This window comes from Furipterus horrens, unplaced genomic scaffold, assembly GCF_987537825.1.
Source record: "Furipterus horrens unplaced genomic scaffold, mFurHor1.1.pri manual_scaffold_4, whole genome shotgun sequence".
Lineage (NCBI taxonomy): Eukaryota > Metazoa > Chordata > Mammalia > Chiroptera > Furipteridae > Furipterus > Furipterus horrens.
The window spans coordinates 34,994,586-35,009,916 of record NW_028327174.1 but is presented as its reverse complement, the minus strand read 5'-3'; the positions used below and the strand labels follow the sequence as shown (position 1 = coordinate 35,009,916).

Here is a 15,331-nt window from a genome sequence, read left to right as displayed (position 1 = left end):
CCTGCTGCCTGTTTTAGTCACTGTCAATGGTCATCCACAGCACAGAGTGTCCTACTGATCTCATGCCTGGCAGGGCTCAGAGAGGGAGTGAAACTTGGCTCATCAATTTTACACACACCCTCAGCTTTTCCCATGTACCAGGAACTGTGCTAGGCTTTGTAAATCCAAAGATACAGTCAAGATAAGGTCTCTGCTCTCAAGATTTAGCATAGAGTAATTTCTTCACGAAAATAAGTATGTGAATTTTATTTGTCCACGTTATTCCTGGTCCTTTAAGGATAATATCCTCTATAACTTTGTAGCCAATCTGCTTGCTTTATGAAGACTAAACTCTAATGCATTTCTGGGGGGCTTAGATTTTGCTATATGGGTCCTTGAAAGAATACGCTAAAAGGGACTCCTACATGATAATCTCTAAGGGTCATCTTATACAGTAAATAAATTACTCAAAGAGCATATAGATAAATTCAATTTTTCCCAACACTTCTTTATACTTTTTTTTTTTTTAGAGTACTATGCATTTATTAAAGCTGGGGGCAGTGTAACAAGGGCCTGGGATAGAAGGCACAGCAGGAGAGAGCCTAGGTGGGGCTGCTGCCAGCTCACTGAGAGGTCAGAGAAAAGGGGCTTTGGAGACAGGTTCAGGGGTTGCCCCAGACAAGCTGCAGCTTCCCATGGCTCCCCTGGTCGCAAGACTCATGGGGTCCCTTAGAGTTCAGGAGATGCACACCTGAGAGGGAAGAATGGGGGAAGGGAAAGCCTTGGGCGTGCTCCCCCAAAGCAGGGGACATTCTTTATGCTTTTATACGTAGAATAATTTTTGGCAGAGTAAAGAATTCACAAAGTAAATAATGTCTTTATTTGTTAATTTAGATTTCTATTTATTAGATTTTAGTTGAGGGAGGCATATTGACATTCTACACTCATGTATGTACCTATCAAAACATGTGTTCTGATGGTGGTTGTATTCATGGTGCATATATGATGAGGCAAGTGAAAAAGGAAATTGATAATTTTGGGGGAAGAAAAGGGTGGATTTTATATGACCATCTTTGCTCTTGACCTATTTTTTAACCTCTTTCTTGATTTACCCCATTTATAAGTTTTAAATTGCCTTTGGGGCCTCTAGTGAATAGTTTTCATCTTGCATGCCCTCCCTCATTTTGAAGCGGTCATGTTACAGTGAGGATGCAGTTTTCCAACAGGGCCTAGCAATGAGATGCCTTATTACTGGGGAATCCTATGGGGTCTTTTTGTGGACTCCAGAGTCTCCTTTGTTTCGAAAAGGTCAGCTGTCTGTCTCTCCCCATTCCCCGTGCTTTGCAGGTCTCCACAGAATGTGACACTCCAAATCTGTCTTCTCCTCTTCATACCTCCTGTGAGTTTTCGTCTCTGAAAGACAGCCAACAGAGTATCTAAAACCCTTTCCAAATAGAGTTTAAAAAATGCACTTATTGTAGAACAAAATCATGCAATTTCTGATACAGTTGAAATGCAGAGGTAGTTTTTGAAAGTTTTTGTTGAGTTCAGCACAGAGACTAGCAGATGCAATATTACGTGTGCTGAGCAGAAGCTCTTGCCTGAATGTCGGCTAACACAGTCCTCAGGTGCTCTCAACTCGGTCGTGCTAGCCTGCTACCGGCTTCCCTATTTCAGAGCAAATGGTTATGCAGACATGTGTTTTGAATTAGGAAATTGTTGTTTTTTTAATATGCCCTGTTTTTGTCAATATTTCTTGTCATTTCACAATCCGGTCATGGTGGCCTTCCAAATTCTTCCACAAGCGAGCCTGTGATATAAAACATTCTGACTTGAAGTCATTGGGGAATATGGTGCATTGGAAGGAGACAGATTAATTATGCAGAAGAAAGTATCATTTTACAAATAGTTACTTTTTTCCTTCTTTGGAAAGGAAATATAGAAAAAGAAATTGGTTTTAAAAAAACACTCATTAAAATTGTTTATAAAATTTGTTTCTTCTATGCCAATGATTTTTTTTGTAGAACTGCATTTTATACCTACTCAAAACCAATGACACAATTTTAGTTAATATTGTTTACTTTTCCACTTTCTTCAACTGCACCACCTAATTGTTTAAATTTATTAGTGTTAGGTAATTTCTCTTTGAACTCAGGATAACAGCTGTTAATTTTAGTTTCTAGAATTAAAGGAATTTTCTCAAATAAAGGACTATTGAAGTTTTTGATGACATTCCAAAGCCACCAAATAGTACATTACTCTGAAAAACTGCATATAGGTCAATCCTTATATACAAATCAGAAAGTTAGAGGGTTGCTATTCACATCATTAAGAAATTGCATGCCTTACAAAAGAATGTAGTGGTTTACTAAAACAGAACTAGTACCTGGTAATGTAATCATTTATATTCAATTTCTAGAACATTACCTAGTATTAGCAAGTTCTTATTGCAAGAACACTAAATTGAGCATAAAAGCACCTTATTCATTATATCTGCTTTGATATTGACTAAGTTAATCTCTCTGGGTCTTGCCTCACTATGGTTAGCCCACAAGTATTTTAAGGAGAGTGTTCAGAAAAGTAAAAATTATATACTGGGCCATGATCATTTTTTTTTTTTTTTTTTTTTTTTTTTTCTTGTTCACCCTCTTCTCTGATAAGCTTTATTTTTAAAAAAGCTGAAAACTTTCAGGAGGTCCTCAAAGAAGATTTTGGCTTTGAAATACTTAAGTATCAGCGACTAGTTTTTTTTTAAATATTTTATTTCTTTATTTTTATTTTTTTTTTTATTTTGGTTTTTCAATTACAGTTATCCCCTTTTCCCCCAATTTCTCTCCCCCACCCAGCCCACCCCCTCTCCCGCAATCATATCCCTCCCCGTTGTCTATGTCCATGAGTCTTTTATACAGGCTCTTTAATTAAACCCTTCCCTTACTTATCCCCCTTCTCTCCCTCTCCCCTCCCCCCTATTGACTTCTATTCTGCTCTTTGTTCTATTTAGTTCCTTTGTTTGTGTTGTTCTTTAGTTTCCTGTATTAGGTGATATCATATGGTATTTTTCTTTCTTTGCCTGGCTTATTTCACTAAGCATAATTCTCTCTAGTTCCATCCATATTGTTGCAAATGGTAGGAGTTCCTTCTTTCTTTCTGCTACATAGTATTCCATTGTGTAAATGTACCACAGTTTTTTGATCCACTCATCTACAGATGGGCACTTAGGTTGTTTCCAGCACTTAGCTATTGTAAACAGTGCTGCTATGAACATAGGAGTGCATAAGTTCTTTTGAATTGGTGTTTCAAGATTCTTCGGGTATAATCCTAGTAGTGGAGTCGCTGGTTCAAAAGGCAGTTCCATTTTTAATCTTTTGAGGTAATTCCATACTGTTCTCCATAGTGGCTGCACCAGTCTGCATTCCCACCAACAGTGCAGTAGGGTTCCCGTTTCTCCACATCCTCGCCAGCACTTGTTGCTTGTTGATTTGTTGATGATGGCCATTCTGACTGGTGTAAGGTGGTATCTCATTGTGGTTTTTATTTGCATCTCCCTGATGGCTAATGATGTTGAGCATTTTTTCATGTGTCTATGGACCTTCTGTATGTCCTCTTCGGAGAAGTGTTTGTTCAGGTCCCTTGCCCATTTTTTAATTGGGTTGTTTGTTTTCTTGATGTTGAGTCGTATCAGCTCTTTATATATTTTGGAAATCAGTCCCCTGTCTGTGATGTCATTGGCAAATATGTTTTCCCATATGGTTGGTTTCCTTTTCATTTTGCTGATGTTTTCTTTTGCTGAGCAGAAACTCTTCAGTTTGATGTAATCCCATTTATTTATTTTTTCCTTTATTTCTCTTGCTTTAGGAGATGTATCCGTGAAGAGATTGTTACGTGAGATATCTGATATTTTCTTGCCTATGTTTTCCTCTAGGACTTTTATGGTGTCACGGCTTACATTTAAGTCTTTGATCCATCTTGAGTTTATTCTCGTGTGTGGTGTAAGTTGGTGGTCTAGTTTCATTTTTTTGCAGGTCCCTATCCAGTTCTCCCAGCACCATTTGTTAAAGAGGCTCTTCTCACTCCATTTTATGTTCCTTCCTCCTTTATCAAAGATTAGTTGACCATAGAGGCCTGGGTTTATTTCTGGACTCTCTATTCTGTTCCACTGATCTATATGTCTGTTCTTATGCCAGTACCATACTGTTTTGATTACAGTGGCTTTGTAGTATTGTTTGATATCTGGTGTTGTGATTCCTCCTGCTGTGTTCTTCTGTCTCAAGATTGCTTTTGCTATTCGGGGGCTTTTTTGGTTCCATATGAATTTATGGAGTATTTGTTCTAGGTCTGTGAAATATGTCATTGGTATTTTAATAGGGATTGCATTGAATTTGTAAATTGCTTTGGGTAGTATGGCCATTTTGATGATGTTGATTCTTCCCATCCAAGAACATGGTATTTGCTTCCATTTATTTGTTTCTTCCTTAATTTCTTTCTTCAATGTTATATAATTTTCAGAGTACAGGTCTTTAATCTCTTTGGTTAAGTTTACTCCTAGGTACTTTATTTTTCTTGTTGCTATAGTAAATGGTATTTTCTTTTTTGTCTCTGTCTCTGCTATTTTATTGTTGGTGTACAGAAATGCCTTGGATTTCTGTATATTTATTTTGTACCCTGCGATTTTGCCAAATTCACTTATTATATTGAGTAGTCTTTTAGTGGAGTTTATAGGATTTTCTAGGTATACTATCATATCATCTGCATATAATGAAAGTTTCACTTCCTCTTTCCCAATTTGGATTCCTTTTATTTCTTTTTCTTGTCTGATTGCTGTGGCTAGGACTTCCAACACTATGTTGAAAAGGAGTGGAGAGAGTGGACAACCTTGTCTCGTTCCTGAGTTCAGGGGGAATGCTTTCAGTTTTTGTCCATTGAGTATGATGTTGGCCTCAGGCTTCTCATATATAGCCTTAATTATGTTAAGATATGCTCCCTTTATTCCCATTTTGCTGAGTGTTTTCATCATAAATGGGTGTTGAACTTTATCAAATGCTTTTTCTGCATCTATTGATATGATCATGTGATTTTTGTCTTTCATTCTGTTTAGGTGATGTATTATATTTATTGATTTGCGAATATTAAACCATCCTTGCATCCCTGGAATGAAGCCCACTTGATCATGATGTATGATCTTTTTGATGTGTTGCTGGATCCTGTTTGCCAATATTTTATTGAGGATTTTAGCATCGATGTTCATCAGTGATATTGGCCTGTAGTTTTCTTTCTTTGTTGTGTCTTGACCTGGTTTGGGGATTAGGATAATACTGGCTTCATAGAAAGAGTTTGGGATTTTCCCTTCTTCTTGGATTTTTTGGAACAGTTTGAGGAGGATAGGAGTTAGTTCTTCCCTGAATGTTTTGTAGAATTCGCCTGTGAAGCCATCCGGTCCAGGGCTTTTGTGTGCCGGGAGATTTTGGATTACTGTTTCAATTTCCTTCTTTGTTATTGGTCTGTTGAGACTTTCCACTTCTTCTTGATTCAGTTTTGGAAGGTTGTATGTTTCTAGAAATTTGTCCATTTCTTCTAGATTGTCAAATTTCTTGTCATACAGTTGTCTGAAGTAATTTCTAACTATCATTTGTATTTCTGAGGTATCAGTCGTGATTTCTCCTCTTTCATTTCTGATTTTGTTTATTTGTGTCCTCTCTCTTTTTTTCTTGATTAGACTGGCTAGAGGCTTGTCGATTTTGTTGATTTTTTCGAAGAACCAGCTCCTAGTTTCGTTGATCTTTTGGATTGTTTGTTTAGTCTCTATGTCATTTAGTTCTGCTCTGATCTTGATGATTTCATTCCTTCTTCTTGCCCTAGGCTTTGTTTGTTGTTGTTGTTCTAGTTCTTGTAGCATTGTGGTTAGGTTTTTTATTTGAGATTCTTCTAGCCTTTTCAGATATGCCTGTATTGCTATAAACTTCCCTCTCAGGACTGCTTTTGCTGTGTCCCACAGGTTTTGGGTTGTTGTGTGCTCATTATCATTAGTTTCTAGAAATTTCTTGATTGCTTCTTTGATGTCATTGTTAACCCATTCATTATTTAATAGCATGTTATTCAATCTCCATGAGTTTGGGTGTCTTTGATTTTTTCCTCTGAGGTTGATTTCTAGTTTCAAGGCATTGTGATCTGAAAAGATGCTTGATATGATTTCAATTTTCTTGAATTTGTTGAGGCTTGTTTTGTGACCTATCATGTGGTCTATCTTTGAAAATGTCCCATGTGCACTTGAAAAGAATGTATATTTTGCTTCTTTGGGGTGAAAAGTTCTATATATATCAGTTAGATCCATGTGGTTTAGTGTGTTGTTCAATGCCTGTATATCCTTGGTGTTTCTTTGCTTTGATGATCTGTCTATTGTTGATAATGGAGTGTTGAAGTCCCCTACTATGAGTGTGTTGTTGTTGATATCCTTTTTGTGGTCTTCTAGTATTTGCTTTATGTATTTGGGTGCTCCTATGTTGGGTGCATATATGTTTATCAAAGTCATATCTTCTTGATGGATTGTTCCTTTAAGTATTATGAAATGTCCTTCTTTGTCTCTTTTTATTGTCCTTGCTTTAAAATCCATTTTGTCTGATATGAGAACTGCTACCCCGGCTTTTTTTTCCGGTCCGTTTGCTTGGAATATTTTTTTATATCCCTTTACTTTCAGTCTGTGTAAATCTTTTGTTTTGAGGTGTGTTTCTTGTAGACAGCAAATATGTGGGTCCTGTTTTCTGATCCATTCCGTTACCCTATGTCTTTTAATTGGAGCATTTAATCCATTTACATTTAAGGTTATTATTGACGTGTATTTATTCATTTCCCTTTGTACCTCTGTTCCTCTCCTCTCTTGTTTTTTCCTTCTTTTTTCTTAGAACAGTCCCTTTAGCATCTCTTGCAATGCTGGTTTGGTGGAGATGTATTCTTTCAGTCTTCCTTTGTCTGAGAAACTCCTTATTTCTCCTTCTATTTTGAATGAGAGCCTTGCTGGGTAGAGTATTCTTGGTTGTAGGCCTTTGTTTTTCATTGCTTGAAATATTTTTGACCATTCCCTTCTGGCTTGTAATGTTTCTGTTGAGAAATCAGTTGATAGCCTTATCGGAGCTCCCTTATATGTTATTTGCTGCTTTTCTCTTGCTGCTTTTAGGATTCTCTCTTTGTCTTGGAATGTTGCCATTTTAACTATGATGTGCCTTGGAGTGGGTTTTTGGGGGTTCCTCTTGATTGGAACTCTCAGTGCTTCTTGGACTTGCATAGCTTTTCCTCTCATCAGGTTCGGAAAATTTTCTGTCACTATTTCTCCTATCAGATTTTCAATTCCATGTTCCTTTTCTTCTTCCTCTCGTATTCCGATGATCCTTAAATTATTTTTCCTAATGCTATCCTGTAATTCCCTTACATCTTGTTCATATTTTTTCAATCGTTTTTCATTTTGCTGTATTGTCTGGGAGTTTTTCTCTACATTATCTTCTAACTCACTAATCCGATCTTCTGCTTCGTTTAGTCTGCTTTTGACTGATTCTACTGTGTTTTTCAGTTCAGAGATTGTATTCTTAAGTTCTTCCTGGTTCTTGTTAACGATTTCTATGTCTTTTTTTATGCTGGTGTAGTTCTCTGCAAGTTCCCTGTAATTTTCTTGGAGCTGCTGGTAACTTCCTTGAAGGTTGTCATAGTTGATTTTAAGGATGTCGAGTATATTGAGCTTCTTTACCACCATTGTTTTGAATTCCATGTCTGACATTTGGGCTATGTCTATTTCGTCTATCTCTCTTTCTGAGGATTCCTCTTTTCTTTTCATTGAGGGGTTATTTTTGCGTCTTACCATGTTGGATTCTTTTTGTTATTATTTATTTATTTATTTATTTATTTATTTATTTATTTATTTATTGGGGGGGTAGTCTGCTTTGACTTCCCTCCTTTGTGGTGTAATATTCTTTATCGAAGGTCTGGGAGTTTCAGTGGTGCAGTCTCTTTGATATCCTGAGCCTGATGGTCTTGAGTTACCCTTTATGTCGTTTGTTTATGCTGTTCGGTTATATTTCAGATGTTCTTTGATAGGATCTTCCTTCTGGCTACTTGGTTGAGAGTCACTCTATCTGCTTTGTCTTGAGTTCTTTTGTGGATATGCTGTTAAAGACATAAACACACAGCCCAGGCAGGAGACCCACACCCTCAGAAAGTATCCCCCACTCTATCCTGCTATCGTTAGCCAACTAGCCCGTATTAATATAAATGTAAAGAGATTTGAGCTTTTATACTATAAGAAGAATAGATACGAGTTGTTTTTGGGGAGGAAAAATATAATTTTTGATAGAGGGGTTGATAGATTAATAATAGTTGAGACTGTGCAAGCCAGTTAGTAATATTTACATTGTATGTTAAGAAAAATAGAAGAAAAGGATAGAAAAATACTTAGTATAGTAAGAAAGTGGGATTGTATTGTATTTGGGTTTATATAGTAATTATATTGTATTATTTAAAGTAATAGGGGGGCTAAGCTAGACACACAAACGAATAAACCACTATTAAAGAGAAAGGATGAGAAGGAGAGGTTATATGCAACACGTTAGAGATAAAGTTTGTTATTATTGGAAGAGGTGGATGAAAAACACCCCCCCAAAAAATCCCCAAGAAAATAGAAGAAAGAAAAGAAGAAAGAGAGAAAGAGAAGAAAATAAAAAATTTACCACAACCCCCCCAAAAAAAAACCCCAAAGGTAAGCAAGAAAGGAACAAAGAAAGATAGAAAAGAAAGAATACAGAAGAAAGAAAGAAAAAAGAGAGAGAGAAAAAAAATTGAACCAAAAAAAAAATATATATATATATATATACCCCCCAAAACCCCCCCAAAAAAACCCCCAAAGGTAACCAAGAAAGGAACAAAGAAAGATAGAAAAGAAAGAATACAGAAGAAAGAAAGAAAAAAGAGAGAGAAAAAAAAATTGAACCAAAAAAAAAAAAAATATATATATATATATATACACCCCAAAACCCCCCCAAAAAAAACCCCAGGAAAAGAATAAAGAAAGAAGGAAAGAAAAGAAATTATTAAGAAGAAAGAAAGAACAAGGGAGAAAAAATTTGGAAAGAAAAAAAAAAAAAACAAACGATGTTTTTACTCCGTTTTAGCCTTGGTGTGTTGCCTTCTTTTTCTGGGTCCGCAGCTGGTCTAGTGTGGGAGGTCAGAGGTTCTTGTTCTTTTGCCGGACTGGTGTGCGCACCCGGTTGCCGGCACTGCGCGCTACCTTGCTGCCCGCTGTAGCCAGTTGAGGTGCCCCTGCGCGCTCGGACGGCCCGAGAGTTTGCCCCGGGGTTGGAGCCCACTGCTGTCGGGCCGCGGTGGTTCCCCGTTCGTGCCAAGGTGTCTCTGTCCGCGCGGGCGGCCCGAGCGCTTTCCCCGGGATTGGCTCCCGCCTTCGCTGGGCCGCGGCGGTTCCCCGTTCGCGCCGAGGTGTCCCTGCCCGCGCGGGCGGCCCGAGCGCTTTCCCCGGGATTGGCTCCCGCCTTCGCTGGGCCGCGGCGGTTCCCCGTTCGCGCCGAGGTGTCCCTGCCCGCGCGGGTGGCCCGAGCGCTTTCCCCGGGATTGGCTCCCGCCTTCGCTGGGCCGCGGCGGTTCCCCGTTTGCGCCGAGGTGACCCTGCCCGCACAGGCGGCCCGAGAGCTCCCACTGACCCCAGGCTGAGGTGTTTTCGCGCTCGCGCGCTGCCCCGTGCCCTCAGTCCCGCTGAGCCGAGCTCCGGGAGTTGGTCTCTCGGCTCTTAGGGCAGGGCCAGGGACACTTGCGCTCAGTGGAATCGAGCGTCCGTGGGTCGCCGCCTCTCGCTGTTCCCGTGCTGCAGCCGCCCCGTTCCCTCACCCGTCTGGGTGGGCACAAACAGAGCCTGCGCTAGTGGTCTGCTTTCCGGCCTAGGGCCCTGCGCCCACGGGAGCTGTCTAGGGGTGTCTGTGCACAGTCCTCTGCGTGTTCAGTGGGCCCACCCTGTGCCCGTTGGGGCACTGATCTTATGTCCGTTGGGGAGTGTCCGAGGGACGCCTGGACTCACGGCCCCGCGCGCCTGGGCCAGTGAATGAGAGCACTTCCCTATGTGCGCCCCCGCGACCCAAGGGTAGGGTTGAGGAGTGGATTAGCGCGCCCCTGCGCCTGGGCTCCTCCAGAACGGCCTACCACACCCAAACTTTCCTCCCCTCTCCACCGTCCACTAGAGAAAAATATAAAGGAGAATTATGTTCTCACTTGCCCGGCAGCACGCTGTCTCCTGTCCTTCAGCGCCAATGCCACTTGGTCGAGTCCCGTCTCTGCCAGCGGGCAGAGATCCGCTCTCCGCCTGACTCCTCTCTGGGGTAGCCTGTGGTCGCCAAAAATCCTTTGTGTGCTTCCCGCCACAGCTCGGGCAGCCGCCCCAGTCAGGAATCCCGTTTCGTCCCCTTTTTCTCCGCTATCCTCACTAAACAGGTTGTTCCCAGATGGATTTTCTCTAATCCAGCAGTGCCTTGGCTCAACTCCCGCCAATGTCCAGCTGCTCACTGAGATGTTCTGTCTGCAATTAGACCAAACTGCAGACGGGTCTCCGGAGCCTAAAACCGCAACCTCTCCTCACTCCTCCGCCATCTTACCTCTCTCCCATGATCATTTTTAACGTTGGTTCTTTCAAGGTTTGTAAAAATAAAAACAAGAAGCTCTTTTATGAAATATAGCAAGTACCAGTTTGTTTTTTAAAAACAAAAACTGTAGCAGTCTGTTATGTCAGTATCCAAACCATGAAGCTCAATCCAAGGTCTGTGAAATTTAGAACTGAATTAATCAAACATAAGTGATGTGTATAATAGTTACTATGCTAAATAAGAGTTAGGCCAACACAATAAAGAAACATGGCTCCCATTTCCCAATTGTTCCCATTAATTGAAAGGATTTTAGATGAGCCAAACCAAGCTTTCTGGAGCATGAGCTGTCTATGTGGAGGGGTTGTATGAACTGTAAGTAAAGTAAGTCCTAGGTCGTTCGGAAGCTGAGGATACTACAGCAGCTGACTGAGCCAGATGGGGTGCTATAGCTCCCACACTCACTGCTGGAGGAAGAAAGAAGAGAGTTTGGATAAACTGGAGACATCACATGTCCCGTTTTATAGGTGGAGGAAATGGCAGAGAGAAGAAATGTCTGGGGTGGGGTCTTCTATACTCAAGTTTTAGTCCTGCTGTCTTTCCTTCCATGTTAGACAAAGGTATGTAAACAAGAATGCTGAAGGACTGTACTGTTTTCTGGCACTGGGCTTGGGCTAAGGTGTACCCCAACTACAGCTCCTCTTGTTCCTTGTTACAGAACCTGGATTTTTGTTTGCAGCTCACTGACCAGCCCTAGGTGACAACCTTGCGCTCCTCACCTTCCTTGTATCTAGAGAGCCATCTGACACAGTTCTAACCAGTGAGGCATAAGGGGAGATCTGGTAAAATTCTACTTTGTGATTAAAAGGAACAGATAAGTTTGGTATTGTCCTCCAATGTTTCCTTTCTTCTCTTTTCTCTTTTCTTTTCTCTTTTCTTTAAATCCTCACCTGAGAGGGCAAAAGAGAGAGAGAGAGAGAAACATCTATTGGTTGCCTCTGTACACACCCTGATAGGAATCAGCCTTTCGATATATGGGAATGATGCTCCAACCAGCTGAGTCATCTGGCCAGGGACTTTGGTTAGATCATTAAAACTGAAGCTATGGCTACCGCAGACTTTTATTGACCCTGAAGAGAAGGCCAAGAAAATCATAGAACTTTGATGTTCCAGAATATTGCCAGGCCTGCCTCCTCCAGACTTGTTATGTGAGAAAGCCAACTCCCTATTATTTTTTTATTTACTTGCAGTTGAATGCATTGATAAATAGTAAGTAAAAGACTTATTAGTGAGAGGTAGAATTGAAAAAAGTTTGTTGGGCTAAAATATTTGGACTTGAATCTGTAGCCATTTAACTGTTTATGGACATTGAACAGGGGAAAAACACGGTATTTGCTACTGAGGGGGTAGTAGAAATTGAGGACTCAGACATATTGAAGAAATACTTGAAAGGACAAGTGTCTCAGTTCAATGACTAATGTAGGACACCAAGGGTTGTGAGAATGTGGGAATGATAAATGGCCTTGAAAGTAACAACAATGAGAAGAAAATGTAGGAAAATTTGCAATGAATTTGTTAACGGAGGTCATCTCTAGGAAGTGGGAAGGAATGTGGTTTCAGAATAATACATTTCAGCCTGAATATTATTCTAAAAGTAAAACTCATTATCATTTATAATATACCAAATGATAAGGCAGCTGTAATACAGTGAAATTAATCAGAAGTAATCAGATCATTTGAAAATAATAAAAGCTGATGATATAAAAAGTTAAGTTCTGTATTTGATTTTGGGGGTAGGGGTGGTAGATGGGTACTTTTGTGTATTTAAAGAAGTGGAGTTTGACCTTCCTTATAACTTCTTGACAGGTTGAACCTGTGCCTAGTTAATATTGTTTTATAACTGGCCCCCAACCTCCTTCACCTGTGGTTTTTGTCTGCATTCTTGGGTATTGAAAAGTTAGTGATGGTACTATCTGTGATTTGTATGTTTACGTGCTTGGTCATTTGTAATGAGCAAGCTGGCCATGTGGAGTGTTGGTGAAATGCTGCTCTGTGAGGTTATTTCCTATTACTCCGTTTTTCCTTCTCTCAGTATGAGCTCCCTTTGTTCATTGTTTCCTCGGCACCGAACAGAGGATTAATATGTTGGTGTTCATTCTCTATTTCTCTGTGTTCAAAGAAGAAAACAGTTGCTTCACTCTGCTCACTGCTTGTACAGTTTCCCAGGGAGGTTTAAGGCTTATCCAAAAATTTTTGAGGGGGTTGAAGTATAACCATCACCGAGATGTTCAATTCTTAATGGCATTCTTTTTATTTTAATAAGTTATAACTGATGTTGCTGCATTTATTACAGAAGACACTCCTTCTTTGCCAAGTGCTCAACATGAGCCCTAGGATGGTAACAAAGGGGGTGTGTGTTCTCCTTTCTGCATCATTTTACCCCATCTGCTGTTTTTGTCCCTGTTTCTAAATATCACTGAATTTTGGTTCTGATATTGATTAGGCAGTGTACCTTGCCGAGATTTCAAACAACAGGCTAAGTTCTGAATGCAGGCATGATTTGTTTGGCTCACATAGTGTTAAATTTCTGAGTTAGTTGCCAACATTTATAAGTCAAATGGGGGTAATGGAGAAGGAAATGGGTGAAGGTAGTCAAAAGGGACACCGTTCCAGCTATAAGTTAAATAAGTTTTGGGGATAGAAAAAAAGAGTCAAGTGATTTCAGTTTTTAATAGCCAAGGACTTAAATTTTATTTTATTTTTCTAACCCTCTTTATCTGTAGCCAGTAGATATTCAGTTACTTTTCTTTAATGATGCTGATATTTCTTCCCCAGGCTAAAGATCTAATAATCACACCAGCCACCACTTTAAAGGAGAAACCAGACCCAAATAATGTGGTTTTTGGAACCGTTTTCACGGATCACATGTTGACAATTGAGTGGTCCTCAGAGTTTGGCTGGGAGAAACCACATATTAAGCCTTTTCAAAACTTGACATTGCATCCTGGCTCTTCGGCCTTGCACTATGCAGTGGAGGTAAGTGCGTAGCGATGAAGGATGGTGATGCGATTGTTCTTCATTGCTGTTATAGTTTTTGGGCAGCTGGGACTTTATCGCATCTACTCAAGGAAGTAATAAATGTCTTTAAAATGTTCCCTACATAGTCCCATTGCAGGTAAGTCTTAAGAATTAATGTTTTAGGTAATTTTGCATTTTCTATAATGTCAATAAAAAATTATTTGGAGCCAATAGGAAGGACAGTTGGTAAGAATATTAGAAATCAAAAAGCCTGTGCTTTCAATATTTAGTATATCACCTATCTTCTCAGATTTTCTAATAATTGAGGAGAGGCCAATGAGTACAATACTATGGTTAGATTTTAATACTACCTGCATGTTTTTATGATCAGCAATAATGTATAGTTATGCATGTTAAGGGACATATAATTAACTGTCATCCTTTAGGCATGAGTGGAATACTTATAAGCATAAAAATTAAATATTTAGAGATGTTTCTCTGGTCCTTCTCAGGATTCACACTCAAATACACAATATAGTCCCCATTCCCTTGACCCTAATTTTATTTTACTTATTTTTAATGTGTTGGACATCTTTCCCAGAATATTGGGATGCTGGAAATAAACAAGAGTCTACCTATTAAGAGACTAAAAGATAGAAGTTAGTAAGTATTCATAACAATAATTATAACATTACTTTTTTTTAAATTGAATTCCTGAAATGCATCCTGTACTGGGTACTTTACTATTTTAAGTGAGAAAACCTATGATTCTGGATTCATATTTTCTGGGCTCAAAGTCTGTCTCCTTTGCTCCATAAGGAGCTCTATGATTTGGGAAACATTTAATCACTGCTTGCTTCCAGTTTCTTTACCCATGATATTAAGGTTATGATAATGCCTATCTCATAGTGTTATTATAAGAATAAGGTAAGGTGATTCATTTAAGTCTATAGAGCCATATCTGGTGCATAATGAGAGTTCAGTTATTAGCTATTATTATTAACAGTTAAAGCACTATTGTCTGTTATAGAAGCAGATTCAGAAAAGTCAACTTTCCTGCTCAAAATTATACAACATTAAGAGAGGAGTCAGAGTTCAAATGCCAAGCTCCTACTCCCTGTGATATTACCTTGAATGTATACACTAAAATTACAAAAAGGCCTGTTCAGTGAACTTGTTCAAAATTATAACTTCAAATAATTGGGAACATATTCGCTGCCCCAATGTTCCACTAAATGTTGAATATAGAAGTCTAAGCTTCCATTCCCATCTGTGGGTCTTCACTGTACCAACTTGGATGAGTGCTTTTATAAAATAACAATGATAGCCGCCCTTGTCTATGTCATTGCTTACTATGAAGAGTGACTGAAGTCAGGTGCTTATGAACTTGAAAGAAGGAATCTGGCAAGGCCTAGGGCAGAGATTCTCAAACAAACAGCTTTCATCAGAATCACCTGGCTCCACCCTCAGAGATTCTGATTTCTAACAAGTTCCCATATCGTGTTAATAGTCCTGGAACTACATTTTGAGACTACTGGCTTATGGGAAGTGAATGAAAAAGTATTAATGTCAATTTTGAACGTTAAAAAATATTTTGATGGCTATTGGTTTTTAAAAGTCACAGGAAATCTACATAAATGAGTTGATTAGTTTTGTCAGTCTAGAGTTCTCATGACCAGGATAGTTTTTTTAAAATCTTCAACTGCTGTTAGCTG

At 39.4% G+C, this 15,331-nt stretch overlaps 1 protein-coding gene across 3 annotated transcripts in view; it reads left to right on the top strand.

Annotated features, from left to right (window-relative positions):
- BCAT1 (branched chain amino acid transaminase 1) overlaps window positions 1–15,331 on the top strand; it is a 92,481-nt gene that overhangs the window by 27,948 nt on the left and 49,202 nt on the right. For all 3 annotated transcript variants that reach the window (XM_090272926.1, XM_090272928.1, XM_090272927.1), the window contains exon 3: window positions 13,434–13,634. In XM_090272926.1, coding sequence (XP_090129052.1) covers window positions 13,434–13,634 — 201 coding nt within the window. The remainder of the gene's footprint in view (window positions 1–13,433; window positions 13,635–15,331) is intronic.